Source organism: Acromyrmex echinatior, chromosome 7 (genome assembly GCF_024713525.1).
Source record: "Acromyrmex echinatior isolate Ae372 chromosome 7, ASM2471352v2, whole genome shotgun sequence".
NCBI classification, from domain to species: Eukaryota; Metazoa; Arthropoda; class Insecta; order Hymenoptera; family Formicidae; genus Acromyrmex; species Acromyrmex echinatior.
In genome coordinates, this window is record NC_141858.1 from 5920265 (window position 1) to 5947675 (window position 27411).

Below are 27411 nucleotides of genomic sequence, written 5' to 3' on the forward strand. Positions count from 1 at the left end.
AATACATTTCGCGAAAATGTCAAAATGGCAATTTTGATCTATTCGAAATCAGTCATGACTACGTATGTAGAATAGATCCATCTGCAGCAGTAATATTCCGTAATATTCAGTAATATAAAAAGAAAGCAATCATCAATGTTCTATAATCGACTGAAATCATCTGAAAAACAGGTGTACTGCCATCCTTACTAACAAGGACTGATATAAAAATATTGGTGGATCTTGCAATGATCTGCGCTTTATTATACCGCCTGTAGCATCAATTGTCAAAAAAGCTTATCCTTTTTTACATCTTTCTGCATATAATATCTTTTGCTCGGGGGTCTAATATATGCAGTAAAATGGTCATAAACTGATACTAATAATTGATCTCGTATGGTTACTGCATTTTGTGCTGTCTAGTAAATATAAAACTGGATTGCTAAATACGAGGGCAAGTCAATAAGTTTTTAGAAAATCTGTCAGAGGGCACTCGCAGTATCATGTCACATTACTTTTTGAGTAAGTAGCATCTTTCAGCTGATTACTGTTAAATTTTGAGCGGAATTCATCGCGTGGTTTCATTTCTGTAGACGATTAAAGCGAACAACCTTTATATTTTTTGCAAAATGAAAAAAAACGAGTTTCGTGCAGTGATCAAACACATATATATGAAAGGTTTAACTCCAAAAGAAATCAAAACCGAATTGGATAATGTTCATAGCACCAGCGTTTGCGATTGTATACAATTGGGTGAATGAATTTAAACGTAGTCGTACATTCACATATGATGCACCTCGTTCGGGACGTCCAATTGCTGCTACCCCAGAAATCGATAAGTCCACGATATTGTTTTGACTGATCGACGAGTGAAAGTGCACGAGCTTGTTGAGGCCACAGGAATATCACATGGCACAGTGATTTCAATTTTGCACGAACAATTGAGTATGAAAAAGCTATCGGCAAGATGGATGCCGCGTTTGCTCACTGTGGACCATAAGCGCGACCGTATAATGATTTCAAAACAATGTTTGGAGATGTTTCAATGTAATCCAGATGAATTTCTGCGTCGATTCATTACTGTGAACGGAACATGGATCCATTACTTCACATCCGAGACAAAAGATTAGTCAAAATGGACTTCACCGAGTGAATCAGCTCCGAAGAAGGCGAAGAGCATGAAGTCGGAAAGGTGATGGCTACAGTTTTTTGGGATGCACGCGGTATAATTCATATCGATTACCTTCCGTCGAAGCAAACGATCATTGGCGATTATTACGTAGCCTTATTGGACCGTTTCAACAACATTTTAAAGAAAAAACGTCCGCATTTGGCGAAGAAGAAAGTGCTTTTCCATCGAGACAATGCACAGGTTCACGTGCCCGGCACTGATGGCCAAATTCGACGAATTCCGCTACGAATGCTTGCTTCCTCATCCAACATATTCGCCAGATTTATTCTCTCTGCGACTATTTTCTGTTTTCAAACCTGAAGAAATGGTTCGGAGGAAAGACATTCACCAGAGAGCAGCTCCTCGTTGAAACAGAGGCTTATTTTAACGAGTTGGACAAATCATATTATTAGGCCGTCTTGAAAAAGTTGGAGAATCGTTGGATCAAGTGTATCAAGCTGAAAGGAGACTATATTAAGAAATAAAAATGAATCGATCAAAAAAAATGTGTTTTTCTAAAAACTTATTGACTTGTCCTCGTATTAATCCATGTTGTTTTAACAATTCTACTTTTGCCTTGCATATGGATGACAGATAAAGGAAGAATTGAAAAATCTTTGTCTCCAAACTTTTGCTTCTTCTCAATGGAAAATAACAGCATCTTTACATTTTTGGATCATTTTATCCACTGCTGTACGTCGAATACCTATTAAATGTCTTTTTTTATTGGTAATGTGATTCGTATAACATATATCTTTTACTTTACATGTAAAAGTGATACGTCCATATTTTCAGTTGGCATTTTAAGCAGCATGCATTCAATAATTGCAGTACATTTTACACCTCGAAAAAATATATAATAACGTGCTTTGTTATTAACAATAAGATGAATGCGATGCTTTTTAAATTTCAATACACAATTCCAGTTTTGTTGTTGCCATATCTTTTCTACTATAATATCAGTCCAACTAAGTTGCAATCCAATAAACCCAATTGTTATATATATTTTTTATAGGCTTCATCATTAGCCATTTATCCGAAAATACAATTAAATCAAATGTTTTAGAATGTAATGCAATGAATGATGCATCAGATATATTAAAACTTTCCAAACTGCAACTAGTGTCAAATTTTTTTCTTTACGCAACTTGATTTCTAAATGTTTTAATATATTTTTATATCTATTGTGATTTTCACGTACACTTACGTAGACATGTTTCGGGGGGTGATTTTAGAACCAGGTTCCGGCATTTTTTGAGAGACAGTAACATGCACTGGTGCAATTAATGGTTTGCCATTGTTATCAACAGTACATGTATCGTCTAATAAAATTTCTAAAAAAATCTTTTTGTAATACATTGTTACACAAGAATCAGTGAAAGTAGTAAAATTAGCGAATCTGTAACTTGCTCGAACAGAATAGATATTATGCATTTATAGCTGTTCGCTTTCGCTGGCTCGATCGACAATTTTAACTGTACAGCCACGTGAAACATTCGCTATCGTGAAGATACGATTCCTGAGCGGCTCTGGCTTCTGAGTGGAGATATTGAAACTTGAATCGTCTTAGCGCGCAGTATCTGCCTCATGCAGCTTAACATTAGGCTTCAGCTTAGCTCGGTCGTCGAAAGTGGCAGGGAAAGGATACAATCTCGCTAAATGGTGAGGACAGAGTTCGTGCCTGTTTTACTTTCTCTTTCTTTCAAATAAAAGTAAGAGTCCTCTAGACTTGTAAATTTTCGTAAAACTTATCATCATAAATAATAAAAAACACTTTCACTTAAACCGGTTCGATGACATTGTGTCGCGCCAAAAAGTGATCACCATAAAGCTATCTGTTATTCACGTCTGCTGTTCATATCTTTCCCCCTCTCTATGACAAAAAAATGTTACGATCCCAATCTCCCATTAACTATTTTGTCGGAGGTCCTCTACCACTCCCTTCTCCAATTATTTCGTGAGAAAGTGTTGTGTGAATTAATCAGAATCTTTGTCAAATATAGAGCGAATCAGAACACACCATTTAATTACCCTATTATCTCCAACCTACACTCCTCGACCAATCAGAGTGCGCCATTTTTCAGACTGATCTAGGCCATATAATATGGCACTAGAGGAAACGTTTAGGTAGGGGTTTGTTTTAACACTCAATAGCTGCCCACATACTACTATTAGTCACATACTACTATTAGCCAAAGATTAGATACCCGCAAATGAGGAGCGCACGCCAGCTCTACGCGCCGTATCCGATCAATTGATCAAAAACAATTGATCGAAAACAATTCATCGATAGAAAATTAGTCGAAAAGACGATTGGTCGAAAGTACAATTGATTGAATGGACAATTGATCAAAAGGATAATTGGTCAAAAGGATAATTGGTCGAAGGTATAATTGGTCAAAGGGGTAACTGATCGAAAGGCCAATTGGTTGAAAGGACAAGCGATCAAAAGACAATTGATTGAAAAGAATTGATTGGAAGGACGTTTGGTAGATTTAATAACTGATCGAACGTAAATTAATGAATATTTTAATGCGTAAACTTCCACGTAGGTTGATTTTTTATGTCTTTTATAATTGTACTGTTGTGCAATGAATTTCGACTTCCGATTACAATTATAAAAGTCAAATACGCGAAACGAGTTCAACTCCACTTCGCTTCTGCCAAAGGATGTTGTGGATTAATATGATTAATGCAACAGATTGAAAACTTAGAATGCTTTATTGAGGAACACGAGATAACTTGATTGTCTACAAGCAAGGAAAAACTGGAATCTAAGAAAACTAATGCCACGCGAAGATGCGCCACACTCCCGCTCCCAGAGCTACGCAGCGCTAGTCTATTATCTATCAATCGGTAATATGTCATAGTTGGTAACAGTTCTATCCTCTTTGAAATATTATCTTTCAAAAATAATATGCTAAATCTGATACATCGGATCGGATATAATAACAGTCCTCTTGTCTTGTACTGTAGAATCAATTGCTCTGCAACGTAGAGAAGTCATCCTCCATAGGCAGAGAAAAGAAGCTAATGGCCGTTTGAATTGACCTTGAGCAGTGACCACTCTGGTCATACCGTCGTCTCTGGAGTGTACATCCAGAATCCTTCCAATATTCCATTGGAGAGATGGCAATCGATCATCCTTAATTAGTACTAGAATTCCATTAAACAGGGCTGCAGTTCTACAGACTCATTTACCGCGATTTGCTGTTCTACCAGATTTTGGTCTGCCAGAAATCTTGCCACACCTTTTGAAGATGTTGTCAATGACTTAAATACTTATCAGGAATATCAATATAATCCTTCTGTACAGGCTGAAACAAAAAATCTCCCACCAGGAAATGAGCGGGTGTTAATACAAATAAATCTTAAGGATCGTTCGAGCACAGAGTTATTGGTCGCGAATTTACTACTGCTTCAATCTTAATGAGAAGAATATAACATTCTTCGAATAATATCTTTTTACTATCTTTATTGCCAACTCCCATAAACCCCCTATCTTCTGCCAATTGCATCTGTATAGTATCTTCTTTCTCCTTCAAAAATGCATACTCCTTAAATTTTCGAGAGGCGCCTATGAAATTGGTACCATTATCGGATAGTAAACGGGAAAAATTCCTCTTTTGCCGGTAAAGCGACGAAGAATTGCCATATAACGCTTCCATCGTCAAATCCGTGATCAATTCGAGATGAATGGCTCCTGTATTAAGACAGATAAATAAAGCCACGTAGGTCTTAAAAGTAAGGATACGTCTCCTGCGGCGGCTTTCCTTAATGAATATAAACCCCGCGTAGTCTACTCCTCTAATAGCAAATGAGCGTACATATTCAATTACCCTTTCCTTGGACAGATTCCCCATTTTCATTGACAGGTTAACGTTCTAAAACAATTTAGGCATAAGTAGATTGCCTTTCGAGCTTCTCTTCTTCCTGCTAATATCCAATATCTTCTGCTTAATGCTAACAATTGTTCAACTCCGCAATGAAGCAACTTTAAATGCTCTTCCCTCAATATCAGGTTAATTATGTAATGCCTTGATGACAATATGATGAGATGCTTCGTCTCTTTCGGCAAATCAGCATGCCTCCTATAGTAAACGACCTCCCACACGGATTAAGTCCTGCTTATCTAGAAACGGATCTAGTGTGATCAACTTATTGTCCCTTTTAAGTGCACATTTTCGCTGAAAACAGTGAAATTCCTGGGAAAAGGATTCTCGTTGGACTACTCTTGCGATAGCCATTTCTGCTTTATTCAAGTCCTTGACAGTGAGATCTCCAACTTGTTTATTACGACGATAGCTTTCTATGAATCTATAACACCAAGACATAATTCTTACAAACTGTTCAAACGAAGATATACTAGATAGAATCGAGTGTGAAAAAATTGCAACTAGACTAGTGATTAAAATACATCTTGAAAACTAACGTGGTTATAATTTTAAAACATATAAAAAGAAGAGCATAAAAAACTATAGCACAAGTTATAGTTTGTAATATTTAATTATTATTACATTAATTAAAACATTAAACGTTTCTGCCACAATCTGGCCATCTTCAGTAATTCAATAATATTCTTAAAATGCAAAGTTACATCTAGTTGACATTAAATTCAACAGTCGGGTGTTGTAATTGAATAAACGTTTTTAAGAAGGATCTCTCTTTCTTTTAATAAATAATTCTAGAACTTTCTAAACTATTGACTTATATATATAAATAGTGGTAAAATACATGATATGACAAATAACAACACATAATGTCACGACAAAATTCTAATTGTGTAAAAGAGGTACTTGAGATTCATCGTTTAGTTTTTTTGCTGTAAAACAGGTAACGATTCTATTTCTTTATATTCCGACTAAAAGATGTTAATGATATACAAATTTATTTTAATTTAGAATTTGGAAATTCTTGTTCTACACTTTTCGTGATATGACAATTGGCGTTGTAACATTATTGTATAAAGCATCTTCACATAGAAAAGAACACGTTTATTTAATTACAACATCCGACTGTTGAATTTAATGTTAATTAGATGTAACTTTGCGTTTTAAGAATATTATTGAATTACTGAAGATGGCCAAATTGTGGCCGAAACGTTTAATGTTTTAATTAATGTAATAATAATTAAATATCACAAACTATAATTTGTGCTGTGATTTTTTATGCTCTTCTTTTTATATGTTTTAGATTAGTGATCTTTTCCATTCGTTTATCAAGTAGTTCTGAGATGCTTTCAAGTTGCTTTGGCCAGGCCCCTTCTGAGCGAAGCCACGTACTACCATAGGCTACTATTCTTTAATTGCTGTGCTGTAGCTCCTCTTGATAGAACATCTGCAGGATTATTACTAGACGCTACGCGATGCCATGATTCTTTCGCCAAGAGCTTGTATCTTCAATACTTTGTTGGCTATAAAAGTCTTCAAAGTGCTGGGGCAGGTTCCTATTTATCCCAGTACGATCATTGAGTCTGTCTACAATCGATGTCGTTGACTGCTTCGCCTAGCGCCTCGCACACTTCGTGACAGAGCTGGGCTACCAGAAGAGCTGCGCACAGCTCCAACCTTGCAATTGTTATCGTCTTTAAGAGTGCTACCCTCAATTTGGCACATAATATTTACAATCTTGATTGTAAATTGCTGTCTTTGCTGACAGCATAGATGCAAGCGCCGTAGGCCTTCTCGGATGCGTCTCCAAATCCAAATAAATCAATTTTCTTCATCGCATTGCCCTCCTTTATATGAGGTATCTCAAGCTCACTTAATTGGTTCAGGGAACGATAACTTTTCCATTGAGTGTAGATATCTTGCGGCAGGCTTTTGTCCCATCCGATATCTAAGGATCATAGCTTCTGCATGAGGATCTTGAATATTATAAGTACGGAAGTAAGTAATCCTAATGGGTTGTGGACCTTTGATATTTCCGACAACACAATGTGATTTTGTGAAGATCCCTTTATACTGTAGTGTAGATCCGTTCGATAATTCCACAGCAATCCAAGTGCTTTCAGAGGCTCTTCTTTGTTTAATACCAATAATTCATTCGACTTACTATCCATTGTTAGGTGTTGCAATATTTTCTCATAATTTGATCTCCATTTCCTTAAAGGGAATTGCCCTTTTCTTAGTAGTGTCATGAGTTGCTTCTATAGCATAATAGCTTCCTCGAGATTGTTTGATCCAATGATTACATCGTCCATGTAAAAATCTGATTGTAGCGCCTTCCATGCAAGGGGGAATGATCTTCCATTCTTTTCTCCTAATTATCGCAAACAACGCTGTGCCAAATAGGAAGCACAGGTGGTTCCATATGCGATCATATTTAAAATGAATACCTCTACAGGTTCAGTTTCTTGACTGCTCCAAAGGATTAACTGAAGTTTGCGATCTTCTTCTGCTATCATTATCTGCCGAAACATCATGGTAATATCGACTGTTAAGGTGTGCAAATGAATTCGGAATCGTAACATGAGATATAACAAGTTGTTTTGTAAGTTAGGGCAGCAACATGTCGTTAAGTGACCTTCCATTATCCATCTTGGCCGATGCATCGTACACTACCCTAAGCTTCGTGCTTGTGCTCTCGAGTCGAAGAACTGATGTGGTATAAAATACAATGGCTTGTTGCTTGAGATGATATTCCAAGACGCTGTACTCATGTGTCCTTGATCCTTGTATTCTTCCATGAAGCGAATGTATTCTTCTCTGATTGCCGTTTAAACTTTCTTTCTAACGTGAATAATCTCTTCAATGCAGTTCCTTTGAGTCATCGAGAGAAATGTGTGAATCCTTCGGTAAACTAACTACGAACCTCCCATCCAGTTCTCGTGAATATATGTGTTAATAAAATGCCCTTTGCAATAATTTTCTTGCTTGCTAAGTAAACGCGGTTCCTGAATGTCTTCTTGTCTCAAAATTTTTCGATTTTTTCGTGTAGAGCTTGACTCATTGTAATAAGAGACGTCGAGGTTATGTTAGGATTCGTGTGCACTATCTCTCCAATTATCCATCCTAAAAGAGTTTTTTTGCCAAGTTGAGTTCCCGCAGTTTCCTCGTATTTGGCCTACACACAATAATTTCTAAAATAAGCTAGTGCCCATTAGTAAGTCGATTTTGCCTGGCTTGTCGAAGGAAGGATCTGCTATTCTGAAATCTTCAGATAACATAATGTTCCTTTTGTTCAATTTGACTTGTGGTAATCGTTCTGTTATAGTAGGAAGTACCAAATAATTTATCTTTGTTTTAAAGCTTGTATAACGTGACTGAATACAGAGATTCGTGGAATATCTAACATCCGTTGAACATTGCATAACGCCGTTAATGATTTGATTTGCTCTTGCATGATAATTTTAATTTATCGACTAGCTCTTTCGTTACCAAATGCGATTGTGAACCCGGATCTAATAAAACTCTACATTGATGCTGCTTTCCTTAAATATCTCGAACTTAAATATCTATATTTGAGCTAATAATATTAGTGAATGTGAACTTGACTTGCAACTATTTGTTAATGCAACATTATTCTGTGTAAAATCATTCACTTGATCTTTACAAGAAACAAAATTACAATATGCAGTTATCGGTTTCTCTGTTTCTTCTGATGATTGTGCATCAGAGCTCGGAGCTGACTCTGATTGAGTGCTCGTATAATCTATGTGCAACAACGTATTATGCGCCTTAGAACCCTTACGACAGCTTGAAGACCTACATTCTTTTGCATAATGTCCCGCTCTTAGACAGTTAATACACAGTTGCTTCTTTTTTACCTCTGCCTTTCGATCCTGAACAAACCTTTTTAAGAATTCTTCACAATTATAAATGTGATACTTCGCTTGACAAAGCGGACATGCGAAGTGATTGCCAATGCTACTCTCTTTTCGCTTTTCTTGTTGGTACTAGCTTGTGTTGTAGGCTTTTGTTTGACTTTGCCGTTCAACATCTCAAATGTCCGGCATCTTTCCTGTAGGACTTTAAGGAATTCTTCTACAGTTGGTATATGATCTTGTTCTTGCTGTCCGACTACCTCCTCCCATTTATGCTGTGAACGGAAATCCAACTTGTTTCTAGCGAGAAAGATAATAATAGCGTCCCATCGATCGACAGATTGTTCTAATACTTCTAATGCTTTCAAATGAGTGCGAATATATTATAAATTGCTTTAAAGTTTTATGCTTATTATAAGATCGTTAAGATTCTTTTTAGTTTCAAATATAATATATCCCTCCTTCTTGGAAGGCACTGTCTGGTTAGAGGGTATGACGGGCTGGACGCCCAAATGAGCAGTCAGTAATGTTGAAACGCGCTTGGAGAATACGATATACTGGTTTTTCTGAGAGTATTTTCGTAGTTGTTATTCAAGTCCCATGATATTATGCATTATAAATGCGACGAGGCATAATTGACAATTGTGCTCTACAGTTTTTCTTTTTATTATCTTTTACGAAACGGCCATCGTACTGGAGTTTCGTGGGCGCAATCATTCGCGGGGCAAGAAAGTACAGTTTTGACGTTATTTAATATTTTTCTCGCGTAATATCATAGCCCAACAACAACCTTAGTCTTGTAGTCGACTGGAAATTTATGAGAATGGTGATGGAAACTATATCAGCAATCTAATACAATACTTTGTAGCCAATGATATACAATAGGCGAGTGGTCGTTTTACTCACATCAATTTCTAATTCGATCTATTGCACACTAAATGATCTATGCGATCCAGAATTATCAGAGTCGAAGACGTTTGACGAATTATACAATTTGCTAGATCTCAATTCTCATCAAAAATGTCAGTGTGGCGAAAACGCATAGAATTTTACAAGATGCAACAAATGCAGGATGAACCCATTGCTAAATCTTATGTACGTCTCAAGAGCTTAGCTGCTTTATGCAACTTTGGCAACGATTTAAATAACGTGTTGCATGATTGCTTTGTTAGTGGATTATCGTCCGGAAAAAATTTAGACAGATGTGAAGAAGCGGAAACAATCCAAGAATTATTGGAATTAGTATTAAAAAAGAAAACGGCTTTAAGTGAAATAACTGCTTCCATTCACAAACTAAATGCCAAACAAAAATTTTAAAATAAACACAAAAAGAAGACCATCTACCAAACCAAAAGAAGACACTTCTTCATCCGCAAGTCAACTTAAATGTTTTGCATGTGGTAATATTAACCATAATTTTTCTAATTGCAAGTATAAAAAGTACAAATGTAAAACGTGTAACGAAATGGGATATATATCGAATATATATCTAAAATCTGCAAAAAGGCAGAGGCTTTCACGAATTATTTATCGGATAAGCAAAAAAATCAGAAGCTTTTAGAAGAGGAAATAATTGAAATGTTCAATTTAAATAACCAGTCAATGATTGAACCATTGAAAGCTACCATAAAAGTCAACAATAATGGAGGTGGATTCGGGTGCTGGCATGTCTGTATTGTCCTATAACATTTATCAAAATACGTTTAAAGAAATTCCATTGCAAATCACCAAATATTAAATTAAAGATGTATGATGGTAGTATTGTCACTCCAATTGGTGAAATTTTTGTAATGGCAAATTTAAATAAACACTTCATACCTGCGAGGTTGTTGATTGTAAAAAGCGAATGTAGATCATTATTAGGTCGCGATTTTATGTCAGCTTTTAAAATGTTTAAAAATTTCCAAGTCAAGCTATCAGCTATAAATTTTAAATGTGACAAAAATATTGAAAATAAGTTGAGTTTGGAGTCATTATTAACAAAGTTTGCAGATGTTTTTGAACCTATTGTAGTATTAATATGTACAAGTATGAAAAAATTCAATTAAGTTTTAAAGACAATGCATCTCCTATTTTTTGTAAACCGAGATCAATCCCTTTTGCATTTCGTGATTTAGTTAATGCAGAACTCATTAAGTTAGAAAAACAGGGAGTCATTACTAAAGTGGAAAGCTCACCTGGGGGCACACCTTTAGTTCCAGTATTGAGAGCCAATAAAATACTGCGTTTATGCGCTAATTATAGTCTAACGGTTAATCCACATCTAGAAGACATCAATTATTCACTGCCCAAGATAAAAGAAATCTTTATTGCTCTTCAAGAAGGACAAAAATTTGTTAACTAAATTAGACTTCAAGTATGCATTCAATCAATTGTTACTAGATCAAAGTACGCGTGAATTATTAGCTTGGAACACTCATAAGGGTATATTCCTTGTAAACCGCTTACCCTTTGGTACAAAACTTGCGAGTGCCATATTTCAAATGAAAGCGGAAAATGTATTACGGGACCTCAAAGGAATAGCTGTATACATTGATGATATTTTCATCACTGAAAAAACCGAGAAGGAGCATTTATCCAATTTGAGAGCAGTTTTAATTCGACTCAAGGAAGCTGAATTTAAATTAAATATGGATAAATATAAATTTTTTAGAGACAATCTGAATTTTCTCGGTCATATCATCGACGAAAAAGATTACTCATGAATCAAAGCAAGGTTCAAACTATTGAAGAGTTATCCAAACCAAGTAATATTACGCAGGTACATGCCTTTGTAAGCATGATGAACTATTATGAACGATTCATTCCCAATTTACCGGAAATTTTAGAGCCCTTATATCAATTATTGAAAAAAAACATGACTTTCCAATGGGACCGTAACTGTGAAGAGAGTTTCAGGAAAGTCTATCTTAAAGTAATCAAATCTATCTTAAAGTTCGTACTAGCTCATTATGATCCAGCTATTCCAGTAAAGTTAGCAACAGATGCTTCACAACATGGAATTGGTGCGGTGTTGTTGCACATTTATTCAGATGGAGCCGAGAGGCCTATAGCGTTTTCAAGAGTTTTATCCAAAGCAGAAAAAGGATATTCTGTGATTCACAAGGAAGCATTAGCCATCTATTGGGGCGTGAAGAAGTTCAATCAATACCTCGTGGGACGACGTTTCATTTTAGCTTCAGATCACAAATCACTGCTGGCTTTACTCGACGAAAAAAAAGGTATTCCAGTCATGGCCGCAAATCAATTTCAACGATGGATCATATTCTTGTCTGATTTCAATTATGAAATGCGATATGTGAAAGGTAGCGAAAATGGAGGAGCTAATGGATTGTCACGTCTCGGTGGAAAATTTCGATATTGAATATTTGCATTTTATGAAGGGCGGATTTCCCATGGATTCTACAAATTCGTGAGGCAACCTGAAGTGATCCCCTTTTAAGTCGTGTAATGACTTATGTCAATGATTCATGGCCATCACAGGTGGAGGAAGATTTTAAACTCTTCTATACTCGCAGAAACGAATTTAACATAGATCAAAGTATCTTGATGTGGAAGTACAGGTCGTACTTCCTAAAAAAAATTAGATCAATTGTTGAAACAATTTCATAAGCCATTTTGGCATCACAAAACTTAAACAATTAACAAGATCTTATTTCTAATATCCGAATATGGATCAAGATCTGGAGAACCTCAAGAGCTATGAAATATGTATGTCGTTCAGAGCTGAACTTGAGAAAGCTTCGTTAATAAAGTGATCTTAAATGGAAAAACCATTCGAATACATCTCGATTTTGCTGGACCGTTTAAGGGTCATATGTTTTTTATATGCATTGACTCTCATTCCAAGTGACCGAAAGTCTTCACATGAAGAACATTGATGCTATGTTTACAATCGAAGCACGTAAGGAAGTATTTGCTCGCTTTGGACTTCTTTTTCAAAGTGTCATCGACAATAGTGCGCAATCTACGTCTAAAGAATTTGCAACAGTTTGTGTGAAAAACAAAATCAAACAGTACGTTACCAACATTTCACCCGTCAACTAATGGTGCAACTGAGAATTTTGTGAAAACATTAAAAACGACTTTAGCCAAAGCGATGAAGGATCCTAAAAACAAATCGGTGTCCATTAGAACTCTTCTCAATAGATTCTTGTTTACTTATAGAACCACACCTCATTGTTTAATTGAAGAAATCCCGGTCAAGCTAATGTTTAATCGCAATGTCAGAACCTTATTAGATCTGATAAAATCAACATTTAAGAAGAAGCAAATTGAAGAACAACAAGAACATTATAAAGGAACTCATGATACCTTTTTTGATGAAAAATTGTTATGGTTTGTGACTATCGAATGCTAAATAAAAAGACATGAATATCTGCTGTAATCGCGGAAGTGTTAGGCTCCCGTACGTACCTAATAAAACTCAAAACCGGTGAGGTTCGGAAAAAATACCTCGATCAATTGATCGCTGCTGCTCATAATAATGATTGCATTCCCAATCCGCGTAATTTAGATTTAAGTACTGATGATCGAATCCCTATAGTAATAAATTACAAAGATAAAAAATATCGCAACCTGCCCCTCCTAATATTCAAAATAATGTTGAAAAACTTAAGCAGAATGGCACCAATAAAGCATCCAATACTTCTAGTAATGGCAACAATACAGTTGTAGCTACTTGTAATAGCAAAGGTATCAGTCGAATACCGACATCCACAGCAGGAAATATCAGGAGCAGCAGATCGCGCAAGAAACATGAGTGTTATACCCCTAATCACAGACTTATATCCCTAGTCAGTTATATCCCTAGTCAGAATGACTTATGTATACCTAAAAAAAAAAGAAATTTAAAATCCAATTTAAGTTAACTATTTTTAAGAATTTCTTGTTCAAATTTTATTTGATATTTTTATAAACTTGGGAGGAGGATATTGTAAGATCGTTAAGATTCTTTTTAGTTTCGGCGCTGTCTGGTTAAAGGGTGTGCCACGCGAGCTGGACGCCAAACGAGTCAGTAATTCCATTCACGCTTTTCTAATTTCTTATACGTCTCGTGCCCCGCGTCAATTATAATTGTTGTGGATTGATATGATTAATGCAACGGGTTGAAAACTTAAAATGCTTTATTAGGGAGCATGAGACAACTTGACTGTTTACAAGTAAGGAAAAACTTGAATCTAAGAAAACTAACGCCACGCGAAGATACGCCACGCTCTCGGGGCTACTCAGCGTCACTCTATTACCTATCAATTGATAATCCGACATAGTCGGTAACAGGATGCACGACTTCTATAATTGTACCGCTGTACAATGAGTTTCAACAAGGAGGTCCACTCTACATCTCCCTCTGTTTGAGGAACAAAATGAGGTCTATAATTGTTCTGTTCTACATAGATTTTCTTTCTAATCAATTGTCTTTATGACTAATTGTCTTTTCAATCAATTGTCCTTTCGATCATTTGTCATTTCAATCAATTGTTCTTTCGATCAATTGTATTTTCGACCAATTTTCTTTCGATGAATTGTCTGTTCGATAAATTGTCCGTTTAATAAATTATTTTTCGACGAATTATTTTCGATTAATTCTTTCGATTAAAATTGTCAACAAAACTTTGAATGCCTCATGGTCAAGAGCGCTTATTCGTTAACTTTAATCTGCTCTCCTGCAAAAACTATTCATCAAACGCAATTTTGCTAACGGAATAGTTGCTTGTTTTAGCATAAAATATGTTCTGTACTTCGAATGTTGCGGCACCTTATACATGTTCTCTCCTATGGCACGACATATTGCAGCAATATTAGTTTAAAAGATTGCAATATTTTATAAAACATTGATGCAATATTGTAGCAATATTCCTATGTCCACGAAAATAAAAATATTGCATACATATTGCAATAACGTTGTGCAATATTTCAATAATATTCCAGTTTTATTATTAATTACTAATATATTATTGCTTATCATATTATAGTATATATTCCAAAATACATATAATAAAGTTATAATCAAAAAATATTCGAAGCTCTAGAAAGCACATTCAAAAAATATTGGGAATCTCCAGAAGACTTGCCAACTCGATTTGCGTACTCCTTCTTATAGAAGTTCTTGAATATTTTTTTCCTTACGAGAAAAGTATTCCTCTCATGGCGAAGCCACATATTTATTTAGAGAATTGTAATATTGTATTATAATATATATTGCAATATTTTCTACGAAATACACTAATTAACAAAATTGAAACAACACCTATTCCACCCTACAAAAATAGCCGGTGTAAAATTAGCACCCCATTTTGAAAAAAAATCAATATTTTATACACAATTCCGTTCGCACCCGCAATAGTTCCTGCTAAGTTTTAACAATAGTTCTGCTGATTTAGCTAAAAAAAAAAAATTTATAAATGGGGTGGCACCCCAAGTATCGCAAAAATTAATTTTTATCACGAAATTCTATAGTTCTCGAAGAGTTCTACAGTTTCTGATAGGTTTCAGCGACAGTTTCGGCCTCTAAATATTTTTAAATTATTTTTTAATGTGAGAGCCAGCATCCCACCACAAGAGTGAAGTACCGCGTAACTGCCAGTTTTTGCTATTTCCCGCCGAGTTTTTGCTATTTTTGCTTTGATATTGAATAGCTCGAAAAAATATCGTACAAAGGTCAATAAAAGAGCAAATTAAAGCTAAAAATTTATTTTTTCGAAAATTGTGAACTGCATTTGTACAGTTTAAAATTTCAAAAATTTCGTAAAAAATTTCGAGATTTGATTTATCTTCATTTATGTTTGTGTAATTTCATAAATACAAAACTTCATAAAAAAGCAAATTAAAGGTAAAGATTCACTCTTTCGAATGATGTAAACCGCATTTGTGTATAATTTTTAAAAACAATTTCGTAAAAAGTTTTGAGATCTGATGCGTCTTCATTTATGTCAGTATAACTTCACAAAATATTAGTAAAACCGATTTTTAAAATATAGATCAGAAAAGTAGAGATTTCAAGATGTAAAATGCTTTTTTTAAATATCTCGATACGTCAATTTTTTACAAAGTTAATCTGTTTTGAAAGTTGCCTATTTTTGTAGGATAGAACTGGTGAATTTTATTTAAGTAGTAAGTAAAATTACAACATTTTGCAATATTATTGCAATATTTCCAATAAAATATTAAAATTTCAATGTTGCTGTAATTTTTGTAATATTGCGCACTATTGAAATACTACTATAATATTGCTGGAATATTTCGTGCTGTAGGAGTTCTTTCCAAAATAAATTTAAAATTGTTTTCATTTTCGTCCTTTTAATTAATTATTTTATTAATTGTTTTTTAAAAGATACAATAATGTAGTTTTTCTAAGTGTTTGAAGTTTCTACTTTTCAAAATGCATATTATGCATTTTATGAAATATTTTTGTAATTTACGTAAGAAAAATAAGAACTTTTTAACAAAATGTGATTTTTTTCGAAACTATTGTTTAAAGCTTCTATTGTTAATAATTATATTCCTTACTCTAGCGTTTTGATTGAAAAAATATTTGTTAAAATATGTTCATCCCCTTATGAGTGTTCTGAGCAATCAAAATGCTATTACGAGTTTGGCGTTTATGTTACAAAATGCGTCAAAGTGTTTTTGAAGGCTAAGTATGTTTTCTAAATTCACAATTGAAAAACGTATAAAAAAAGAAAAAAACAGAAATATTTTATAATATTCTCGATTCGCATAAATAATTTAAAATTTTTTAAAATCTTTTTTTATCTTGTTGGAAAATGTTGCGAGTGTTCTCGATATGTAACTTACAAACGATAGTAGATATATATTGTAACACATTTATTACACATTTATTACAACATTTAATAAAAGTAAAATAATTAAATTTATGAAAATGACAAGGAAAAGTTGACTACCAACTTTGACAATTCATGTCTTTTGAAAACCCATTGATACATGTTCAAGCATTTTACTCAACGAATCTTAATTTAATATACAAGATTTCTGTCTTTGAAATTTCATCCGTTATAATTTATTTTATAATAAATTCCGCTCGTTTTGTGCAATAAACAAAGAACGATCTATAATCGAGCAATAAATGGAAGTTATAAAAGACTCAACAATTTATTAAATGCAACAGAACTTTAAAACAACGATCAATGATTCAAAAAAGAAACATTGTACGATTCGGAACCAACGAGTCCTTCTTCAGCAATTTTTATATCAATTCACATTAAAATATGTAGACTGGTTAGACATCAAAAACGTGATGCGATTGAAATGCTATTTTTCGTTACAGGAACTGCGTATTGTACATACTGAAGTTGATTTATGTTGAAGTTCTATTTTTTTATGTGCCCGAATTGATCATCTAATAAAAATTTATCAATGCATAAATTCACTAAAGATTTTGAACATTATAATAAATATTTCAACGATAAAGCAAACTCCAAGATTAGAGATGTTGCAATCTTTAGCTTCATGATTTTTCACATAAGGAAGCGAAAAATAAAGTTTGAAATTGATTTGTTGCATATGTCTAAAACACAAAATAATTTTACAAAGATAATCCCATTATTTTTATAAAAGTCGACAATGCAACTGTGGCGATTAAAAAACAAGATTATATTTAAAAAATTAAAGATGATTATAAGACAAGAATACATACATTCCGGTAGATCCCATTAACAAAATGGAGAAAAAATTGAATAAGATCTTGAAAAATAGGCTAGACAAAGAATAATTTCGAGAAAACTTTACCTCATTATTTTCTAATGCTTCTATTTCCAGAATATATGGCCTTCCTAAAATCCACAAAAAAAGATATTCAGAATTACTATTTCATCGGTTAACACTGCTTTATATCCTATAGCATCTTTCCTTCATTCAATCATTGCGTCTCAATCAGTGTGGAAAAAAATCCTAGACATGTTAATAGTTTTGATACCTAGGCTTCAAGTCATTTAATGAAACAATGATTGATAATTCAATTTTGATATCCTTAGATGTAATTTCGATGTGTACAAACATTCCTCTTAATCTCGTCAATTGAAAAAAAAATGGACTTTAATCTGATCTAATACGAACATTCCCATAAATGATTTTATAGATTTCTTAGTTTTATTTTCTCTTCAATACTTTTTCTTTTAGTAATAAAATTTATCAATAAGTTTTCGGGACACTAATAGGATCTCCCTTGTCTTCCATATTAATTAAATTAGTTTTATAATATTTGGAGAAAAGAGCATTGAATTCTTTAAATTTTGATCCTACCATTTATTTACGATACGTGGATGACATTATCATAATTGCGCCGAGAGAACAGATTAATAACGTTCTGTGTACTTTTAACAGTTTTCATGACAGATTGCAATTTACCTTGGAAATTGAGAACAATAGGTACTCAATTTCTTAGATCTTCTTTTTAAAGTTGAAAAAAAACAACAATTACAATAGATTGGTACCATACATTTTCTGGCAAATATATCTCATTTTCATCTCATCCGCCAAAATTGATTCTGTTTACAGTTTAGTAAGCAGAGCAATCCTTCTTTCATATCCCACCAGTGTTGTACAAGGTACTCTATTTTCAATATCTAGGTAGATACAGGTACTGTAAAAAAAAATGTATCGAGATATAAGTACAGATACTAAAAAAATAAAATACCTAGGTACAGATATTTTAAATATTGGGTCATCTAAAAACCGCGGATACTTTTTAGATGACCCAATATATCTTAAAGGTACTTAATGGGTACTTTTATTTTTAACATAAAATCTCAGAATAAATTGTATTTTGACGACAAAATGACATTTCTAACGTTACTTTGACATCAAAATGCGATTTCGACAGCTTGTTTGTCAGATATGATCTATATATTTCATATATCTGTATATAATATTTACTTATTAAGTAAATATTATTTATTATACATATATTTTATGTGTACATATATAAATATTCTATGCAAGTAAAGTTTAATTTATAAAATTTTAGTTTTATCCGAATAATGCATTCATTGACACATACATAATACACATTTATTATTAAAATGTGATACTTGGTGTAGTAGTATACTATTATTAAACTCTATTATTGTTATTTATTATTAAAATTGGTAATTAGCTTAATGATTAACCCAGTCTGAGGGTTAGAGACATATATTGAGTGATATATGGGACTTATAGTTTAACGCCGTGTTATTCTAACCTTTACGAGCCCATCAAAGCCATTGGAGCACTATTCGGATCACGTAGTGAGTTGGCGACTCTCTTATTGTAGGCTCTCTAATGTACGTATGTATGAACCTTCTCTCGGCTGCATATCACTATTATCAACTTTGTAGGCTCCGATTCATAGTGGATCAATCACAATGGTTGCGTTCAAATAATAAGTATTTAGTTTAGCAGTTGTGGCAATTCTTAAATTTAAGTCAATCAAGTAACCGACGTTGATGAAACCAGTCCTTAGTGCAGGAAAGTCATCCAAAAAGTAGCTAAAGTGTACCTAAATATAAATATGTATCGATACACAAGAAATGGTACCTAGGAATAGGTATCAAAAAAAAGTATCAGGTTCAGTTTCAAGGTATGCAAATTTGTATCTAGTTACAGTACCTAGGTACTACAAAACACTGCACCCCACCTTCCATCCAAAAAAACCTTAAATTAGTTATCAATATTTTACTAAAAAATTCCTATCCATTATGGCTAATTTTCAATTGCTTGAAAAAAAGAATTATGAATATAATACAAAGTAATCACATACTGAAACCATCACGGAGCGTTGACAATCCGATTTCGAATAATGATAACAATAAGAATAATAAAGTTTTTTGTACTGCCTTTTATACCTAAAATCTCTACACTGTCTCTTTGTTTTCTAATAATTCTATCTTTACTATTGGTTATAGAATTTTAAATAATTTAAACTCTTTCATTAAAGTACATAAAGACAAAACTGGAAAAATCTAAAGTAAAACATTATTTACAAGATTAATTGCAATAATTGTGAGACGTCTTATGTAGAACAGACAAAGAAACAAGATACATGTCAATGAACATAAACATAATATAAAATATGACTCTTCTATTCCGTCATTTCTGAACATATTTTAAATTACAGCACACCTTCGATGGGAAGATTCTTTAATTTTAGACATTGAAACCAATTACAATAAAAAGCTAATTTCAGAAAAGTTATACATCAAGAAACAAAATATAGGTATCAACTCTCAAAAAGATACGGAATGTTTAGTTTAGATAAGTCATATAGCTATCTTTTTAATAATAGCAATAAATAAACATTCAACCTTATGTCCTGTTCTTTCGTTACTTTATACTGACTTTCATTTGAATATAAACGTTCAACTATTAACGTCTCGGTAATGATTTTCTGTTTTTTTATGTAAATTTTTTTATAATTTTATTGTTTCAATTACTTTATCTTCTTTCAACATTTAATAACTTATTAATTGACTTATCTCTGACAATTTGTGACAATTTGTATTTACTTATACAGGGTGTCTGATAAGTTTTGACAAAGCACTGTAGTAGTCGTGTGTAGATAGGATGGATTAAATTGAGTCGAAAAGTCCTCTATCATTTTGCAATTTTCGAAATAGTCAACGAGATATTAATTACTAAAATTGCCAAAGTTTAGACTTCAATAATTTTTTTCTCAAATACTCAACTTTACAGAAAAACTGCGAGATACAAAAATTATTTATTTTTTATTCATAAAACTGTAAGAATTTTTTCAGAATTTTATAAATTTTTCAGTACTACATTTTCTTATTTTTACCAACATGAGAAAATACGGTATAAAAAAATTCTGAAAAAATTCTCAGAACTTTATGAGAAGAAAATAAACAATTTTTGTCTCTTGCTGTTTTTCTGTAAAATTGACAGTAAAAAATTTAAGTAAAAAATTATTTAAGACAAAAATTTAGCAATTATTTTTAGTAATTAATATCTTGTTAATTATTGCGAAAATTGCAAAATGATAGAGGACTTTTCGACTAAGTTTAGTCCGCTCTATCTATAACGAGCGCTCAAGACTTATCAGACACCCTGCTATTAAATGAATTTGACTAGATAGCCTCTACGTCTCTTCACTTGACAACGAAGAATCGATACCCTTATGAAGCTAGCCCCCATTATTAAAAAAAATAATTTTTTTTTAGAGTTCTGAATAGATTTTCAATAGTTCCAGAGTTCCTGATAGATTTAAAAAATAGTTCTGGCCATAAAAGTCAAAAACGCGATTTAAAAAATGGGGGGCTAATTTCACGCAGCCCTTCATTTAAAAAAAAAATCATTTTTTTTAGAGTTCTGAATAGATTTTGAATAGTTCCAGAGTTCCTGATAGGTTTAAGAAATAATTCCATTCGAAAAAGTAAAAAAAAAACGTTCATTGAAAAACTCTAAATTGAAACCTAAAAAACAGCCATATCTTTGAAAGTACAATTTTGACACAATTTTCTCATTAAAATATTTTATAGAACTTTGCGGGGGCTATCCAGAACTCTCGACAGAACTGTCAGAACTGTTCAAAAAATTTTTTGTTCTAAATTAGAAAATGGATACTTATAATCGCTCGTAACTTTTTCAGTTTAAATTTTATTTTAATGGATTTTTTCCAGTAGGATTTTCGACAGAACTCTGGGGGACTATCCAGAACTCTCGACAAAACTGTCAGAACTCTTCAAAAAATTATTTGTTCTTCTAAATTAGAAAATATATAGTTAGAGAACACATATAACCGCTCGTAACTTTTTCAGTTCAAATTTTATGGATTTTTACCATTAGGATTTTCGACATTTTGCGATTTTTGCATGTGTACCCTTTATAGGGATAGATACTTCCGAAACTGTAAGAAATAGTAAAAAATATTCGAAATGATAGTTGCATAGTTTCAAAAATAATTTATAATAAAAGAAAACAATTTTTTTTAATTTGTTTATTTGTTTATTTCCACTTGACTTCTTTTTTAATTAATTTTGATTTTTCTTATGATAATGAAAAATATTTTAAGGTGAATTTAATCGTGTGTGATAAAGTTATTTTTTAATGTATCATTTTTAAGAGAGAAATAATTAAAAATATTTGGAAAAAGGAAAGGTTATATGTAAAAAGTGTAAATGCACTCAGTCTAAAACCGATGTTGTTTATGGATCTCAAATAATTATTGATACTAGTGTTATCACCGATAAAAATTATCAAAAAATTTCAAATCCGGAAATTATAACATGTAACTTAAAATTGTTACCCAAAGTCGTAATTATTGGTCAATAAAAATATAGTTTTGCAGGATTTGTGTCCTATAAATCATATATCTGGAAACGAACGGTCATTACACGGCTCTTATTCATGATGGATTAAAGTGGCAAAAATATGACGATATTGATACCAAGAAAACATATGTATCTGAAAACAAAATTGTAACACCTCATGTATTGATGTATGTTATCTCAGAATAAAATATATATAAGTATTAAACTCCCTCAGATTAAAGCTTCTATTTACAGTTTGCAATAATTATTTATCACTCTCTACTGTTTAGATATAAAGCAGCTGAACCGAATAAGGTCCCTAATTTATTTTAGCTTTTAAAAATTTTACTTATATATATGGAGATAAACATTGAAATAAACTAAATCAAAAGATTATTTCATTCATTTATAAAAATAAAACATTGTATAAAATATTTATGTATAAACGAAAAAAATTTTTTAAATTTTGCCATTGAGGCTTATTACATGCATATGAATATTGTAAAACACTAATAAAAAGTAAATGGAAAGTAACAAAAAAAATAATAAACATCTTTTTTCAGTTTTAAGATAATTATTAATTATAAAAAGGAAATTCCTTAGGACTAGAAGAGCAAAAAATTTTTTGGAGAGTTCTGACAGTTCTGTCGAGAGTTCTGGATAGCCCCCGCAGAGTTCTGTAAAATATCTTAATGAGAAAATTGTGTAAAAATTATATTTTCAAAGTTATGGCTGTTTTTTAGGTATCAATTTCGAGTTTTTCAATGACGTTTTTTTTTCGAATGAAACTATTTCTTAAATCTATCAGGAATTATTGAAAATCTATTCAGAACTCTAAAAAAAAATGATTTTTTCGAAAATGGGGGGCTGCGTGAAATTAGCCATTTTTTAAATCGCGTTTTTGTGGCTTTAATGGCCAGAACTATTTCTTAATCCTATCAGGAACTCTAGAACTATTGGAAATCTATTCAGAACTCTCAAAAAAAATTATTTTTTTTAACAATGGCGGGCTAGCTTCACAGGGGTAGATCCGATTGACCATTTGTTAAAGATGATCAATTCAAGCACATGAAAAAAACAGAACTTCAACATAAATCAACTTCCATAACTTTTATAAACCAAGTATGTACAACACGCAGTTCCTGTAACGAAATATAGCATTTCAATCGCATCGTTTTTGATGTCTAACCGGTCTGCGTATTTTAATATGAATCAATACGAAAATTGCTGAAGAAGAACTCGTTAATTTGAAACGTACGTACAATGTCTTTTTTTTAAATCATTGATCATTGTTTTAATGTTCCTTTGCATTTAATAAATTATTCAGTCTTTTGTAACTTCCATTTATTGTTCGATTATTGTTCCTTGTTTATTACTGTTTTTTATAAGTCACAAAGGAACAAATATTAACAATATTTATAAGCGCTACAAGTAAAGCGCGGAACTCTAAACGTTATGAATCGATTTTCGTTAGTTCAATTATTGTTATTGTTCTTCTACTTATTACTATTCTTGTTATTTTTGTTTCTCATAATATTACTCTAATATATATTTTAAATTATATAATATTTTATTATATAGATTAATATTGATATAAAAGGTATTTCAAAGTGTTAAAAACTAATATCTCAGGAATCACAAAATTACAAAAGAATTAATGCTAATAATAAAGATGAAGGTACGATTATATTTTAAATAAAAATACATCAGATCTCATTATGCAAAAGGAAATTAAATGACAATTTTAATTGTAAGCAGGGGCGTTTTTAACATCAGTGCAATTGATGCGACGCATCAACGGGCCCCAGAATCCGCGGGCCCTCGTAATTTTCGAAATTCCCGGGCTCCTGCAGATTCTGTTGTAGTATACATTTATGAATTTTTTGCTGCAATATTACTGATTTATATTATATAAGAATCGTCTTGAATTAATAATAATGCTCGGGCTCTCTCTCAATTTTATCTTTACATCGAAGCAGCAGCCTTAAAAACGCCACTGATTGTAAGTTTACGGTTCTGTTGCAAAATATTATTATAAATACATAATATATTGCGTACAATATGACCAATAAACAAATACTATCAGTCGAAGAGGAATTATTTCATTTTTATTTCAGCAAAAGTAAATTTTATTTATAATATTTTTAAAAGTACAATATTTTACCTTCAAAACATTACATTTGAGTTTGCTATTAAATATTTAGTATTTTGCATAATCACATCCAATAATGTGTTGAGAAAATATCTTTGCACAAGCAATGTAGTTATGTATTTTGTAAAATATGCATTTCAAGAATTCACGTGTACATCATGTTTAAGCAACGCTTATCTACAATGGAATCAAGTTTTTGTACAAATGTCCAAAAACATATTTAATAGTAAGTAATTCAAATATTCCAGGAGACACTGCATCCGCATATCGTACATTCTATGCATTTGTGATTACCTTGAATCTGCACAAAAATGAATAAAAAACGGTATGCATACATTCGTAAAACATACTAAACTTTAATGCAAAAGTAGAAAATTTGAACTTTTTATGTATGAAATATTTCCGAATTTTAATTTTATAAATTTCATATTTATTGTCCGCGAGATTTTCCTTACCTCTTTATTGTTTCTTTCGATAAAATAATTCTTTGCTATAAAAAGGATATTTTTGTTACTTGGTAAAGTAACCTTGATTAAACAATGCCAAAAAATGAAAAATATTGTAATTATGACTTAATTTTAAGCATTTCTTAATATTATTTCATTAGTAATACTGTCCAAAAAATTGTTATGGTTCTAATACCTGTAATTATTTTATCTTATTCACATATCAAATATTATTTTTACTGTGTTCATAAACTAAGATCTCATTAGACATAAAATATAGAGTATGGTAGAAATAATTCTGAAAAGTTACAGTTTTATAGTTATAATATTCTTCGGTAGCATATTGTTGTTTAAGTAAAATAATTATTAATGTATGATTATCATTAAATGCATTAAATATTAGTTGTTAACATCATTGATTTTTGCAATGCATAATTACTATGTTTAAAATTTTTTATGTATACGTAATGTCAATTTCTTCATAATTTTAGTGGTTTAAACCGAATTGGGTGCGCCAAACAGATAATTCGTCTTTAAGTAAATAAGAAAAAAAATTCCATAACTAACAACTAATCCATCATTCAAACATAAATTAATCAAATACAATTAATAGAGGTACATTATGAGCAAACTTTGCTACAGAGAAAGAATCAATTACAGGACATGATTATTTACCTTGGATACATCCAAAGAGAAGCAACAGTGAAACAAGAAAACAGCAGTGGTTTCTCAACATGGTCAACATGATCTTCTATCCGTTATCACGCGTGAAGTTTATCCCGAAAGCACAAAGCACTCGACGAAACACCAGGCACCTCATACACGCACTTATAAACACTTTCTGTAGCGATATACACCGTGCGTGAACTATTTCGTTGCGAATTTCCTTAGGCAAAACAAGGGGTTACGACTGTAGGGAGCGAGCTTCTCTTTCTCAAACGGATCAGTGTGCGGAACGATAGCTGCAAATGAAAACGCACGAGAACCTCACACAACACAAAACGGAAGCAAACTGAGCCATTGCTAGCTGTCTAAAGTCCATATCAAACCCCTTCTCTTCCGCCACCTCATCGAATTCTCCCCCACCATCCGTCGGTTATAACCTCCTACCATCCTTTACTCATGCGTGCTCTTCGTATTTCGCGTTCCACCGTTCGCACCATCGGACAAACCTCCCTCTTTGCGTTTGAAACCCCTCCTGACACTTCCGGCAACGCGTTTGCATCACGTTTCTCTCTCATTTTTCTATTTCCGCGGATCACTCCATCCTTTTTCGTTGTACACGACATCCATTCCCTTGATACATCCCCTTGATGTCATAGTGTTACCTCACATGCTTATTTCTACATGTCAATTTATCGCGTCTCCAATTTATCGAACGTAGGATTATCACGTTGCGACGCCACATCGCACACGTTTTGTCATCCGCTTGAGTATCTCTCGCGGATAATATATGTTTTACCGTACGCGCCGCTATATCGATCGCGCCTTTTCAGTATATTGTAATGAATCACAACATTTACCAGACTGTTCGAGATATATATAATTTATCTTTATTTAATTCTTTCCTATCTTAAATATATTCTTCGCATCCGGACACTGCGTTATAAATGCATTTTTCAATACGTATATACATGCATGCATGTATGCGTGCACGCGCACGTGAGCATGTATGTGTAATATAACAAAAATAAATTTAAAAATTTGTTATTGTATTCTTAAAATGTTGTATTCTTAAATTCTCATAATTTTTCAATCGTTACTTCAATAATTTTTTCTACTATTTTTATGCATTTTATTATTTTTATTTATTAATACGCACCAATAAATATGTACAGTGGATATATTGAAAATAATTCTATTTAACAAATCTTACTTTATAGCGTTAAAAAATCACTAAATAATTTGAAAATAACAGAAAAATTATTGAAACAAAAATATTTTCTAATTCAACTTTATATTAGAGTCAGAGACTATCGAAACAAATATTTAACAATCAAAAATATTAGATTTTAATAAATGTATAATAAGATTGTGTTAAGAAAACTTAATTTAATTAACTTAATTAATTTAATAAGATTGTGCTATGTTTAAATATATTTATAATTAAATGTACAAAATTAATTTTTCAATTAATAATACTTATTTTTAATTAACTATATGTATATACAGGATGCCCTTATCAAATTAATTCACTAAAACGATTGAAAAAAAGCTAGAGTTGTAAAAAAAAACAATTATTTGGCAACATTTTAATTGACAAAGTATAATTGGTTATTTATAAATTATGCATCTTCGAGGACACATAACTTATAAATAACCAATTATACTTTGTCAGTTAAAATGTTGCCAAATTATTGTTTTTTTTATAACTCTGGAGGACGATTCTGTGAGAACCGAATATGTATGGAATAATAACAGATGTAATTTAAATTGTGAATTAAAAAACAATTGTTGCATTGTCAGCGTGCTTAGTTTATTAACCCTTGTATAGACGTTCTAAATCTAATTTTATAAAAAACCATATTAAGAATTTTAAGCACGACAGTATGTGAATATCATCATATGTGTAAACATCAAATATGATAAAGAAAGCTAAAATCGATCAAAATTTTGATGTTACAAATAATACATTA

At 32.2% G+C, this 27411-nt stretch overlaps 2 protein-coding genes across 5 annotated transcripts in view; both read right to left on the reverse strand.

Annotated features, from left to right (window-relative positions):
- LOC105144011 (uncharacterized) overlaps positions 1–26438 on the reverse strand; it is a 488432-nt gene extending 461994 nt beyond the window's left edge. Inside the window, exons 1-4 of one of the 4 annotated variants that reach the window (XM_087408166.1) lie at positions 25451–26436; positions 19114–19410; positions 18282–18516; positions 17664–17707 (exon numbers count right to left, since the gene is read on the reverse strand). The gene's annotated coding sequence lies outside the window, so the exon portion shown is untranslated. Of the gene's footprint in view, positions 1–17663; positions 17708–18281; positions 18517–19113; positions 19411–25450 lie in introns of all 4 variants that reach the window. The other 3 variants (XM_087408170.1, XM_087408167.1, XM_087408165.1) reach the window with 3 other exon arrangements.
- Positions 4522–5013, reverse strand: LOC147909073 (uncharacterized). Its single transcript, XM_087408274.1, has one exon. It carries the CDS (start codon positions 5011–5013, stop codon positions 4522–4524), a length of 492 nt encoding a protein of 163 aa, XP_087264400.1.
- Positions 26439–27411: the final 973 nt, after the last annotated feature.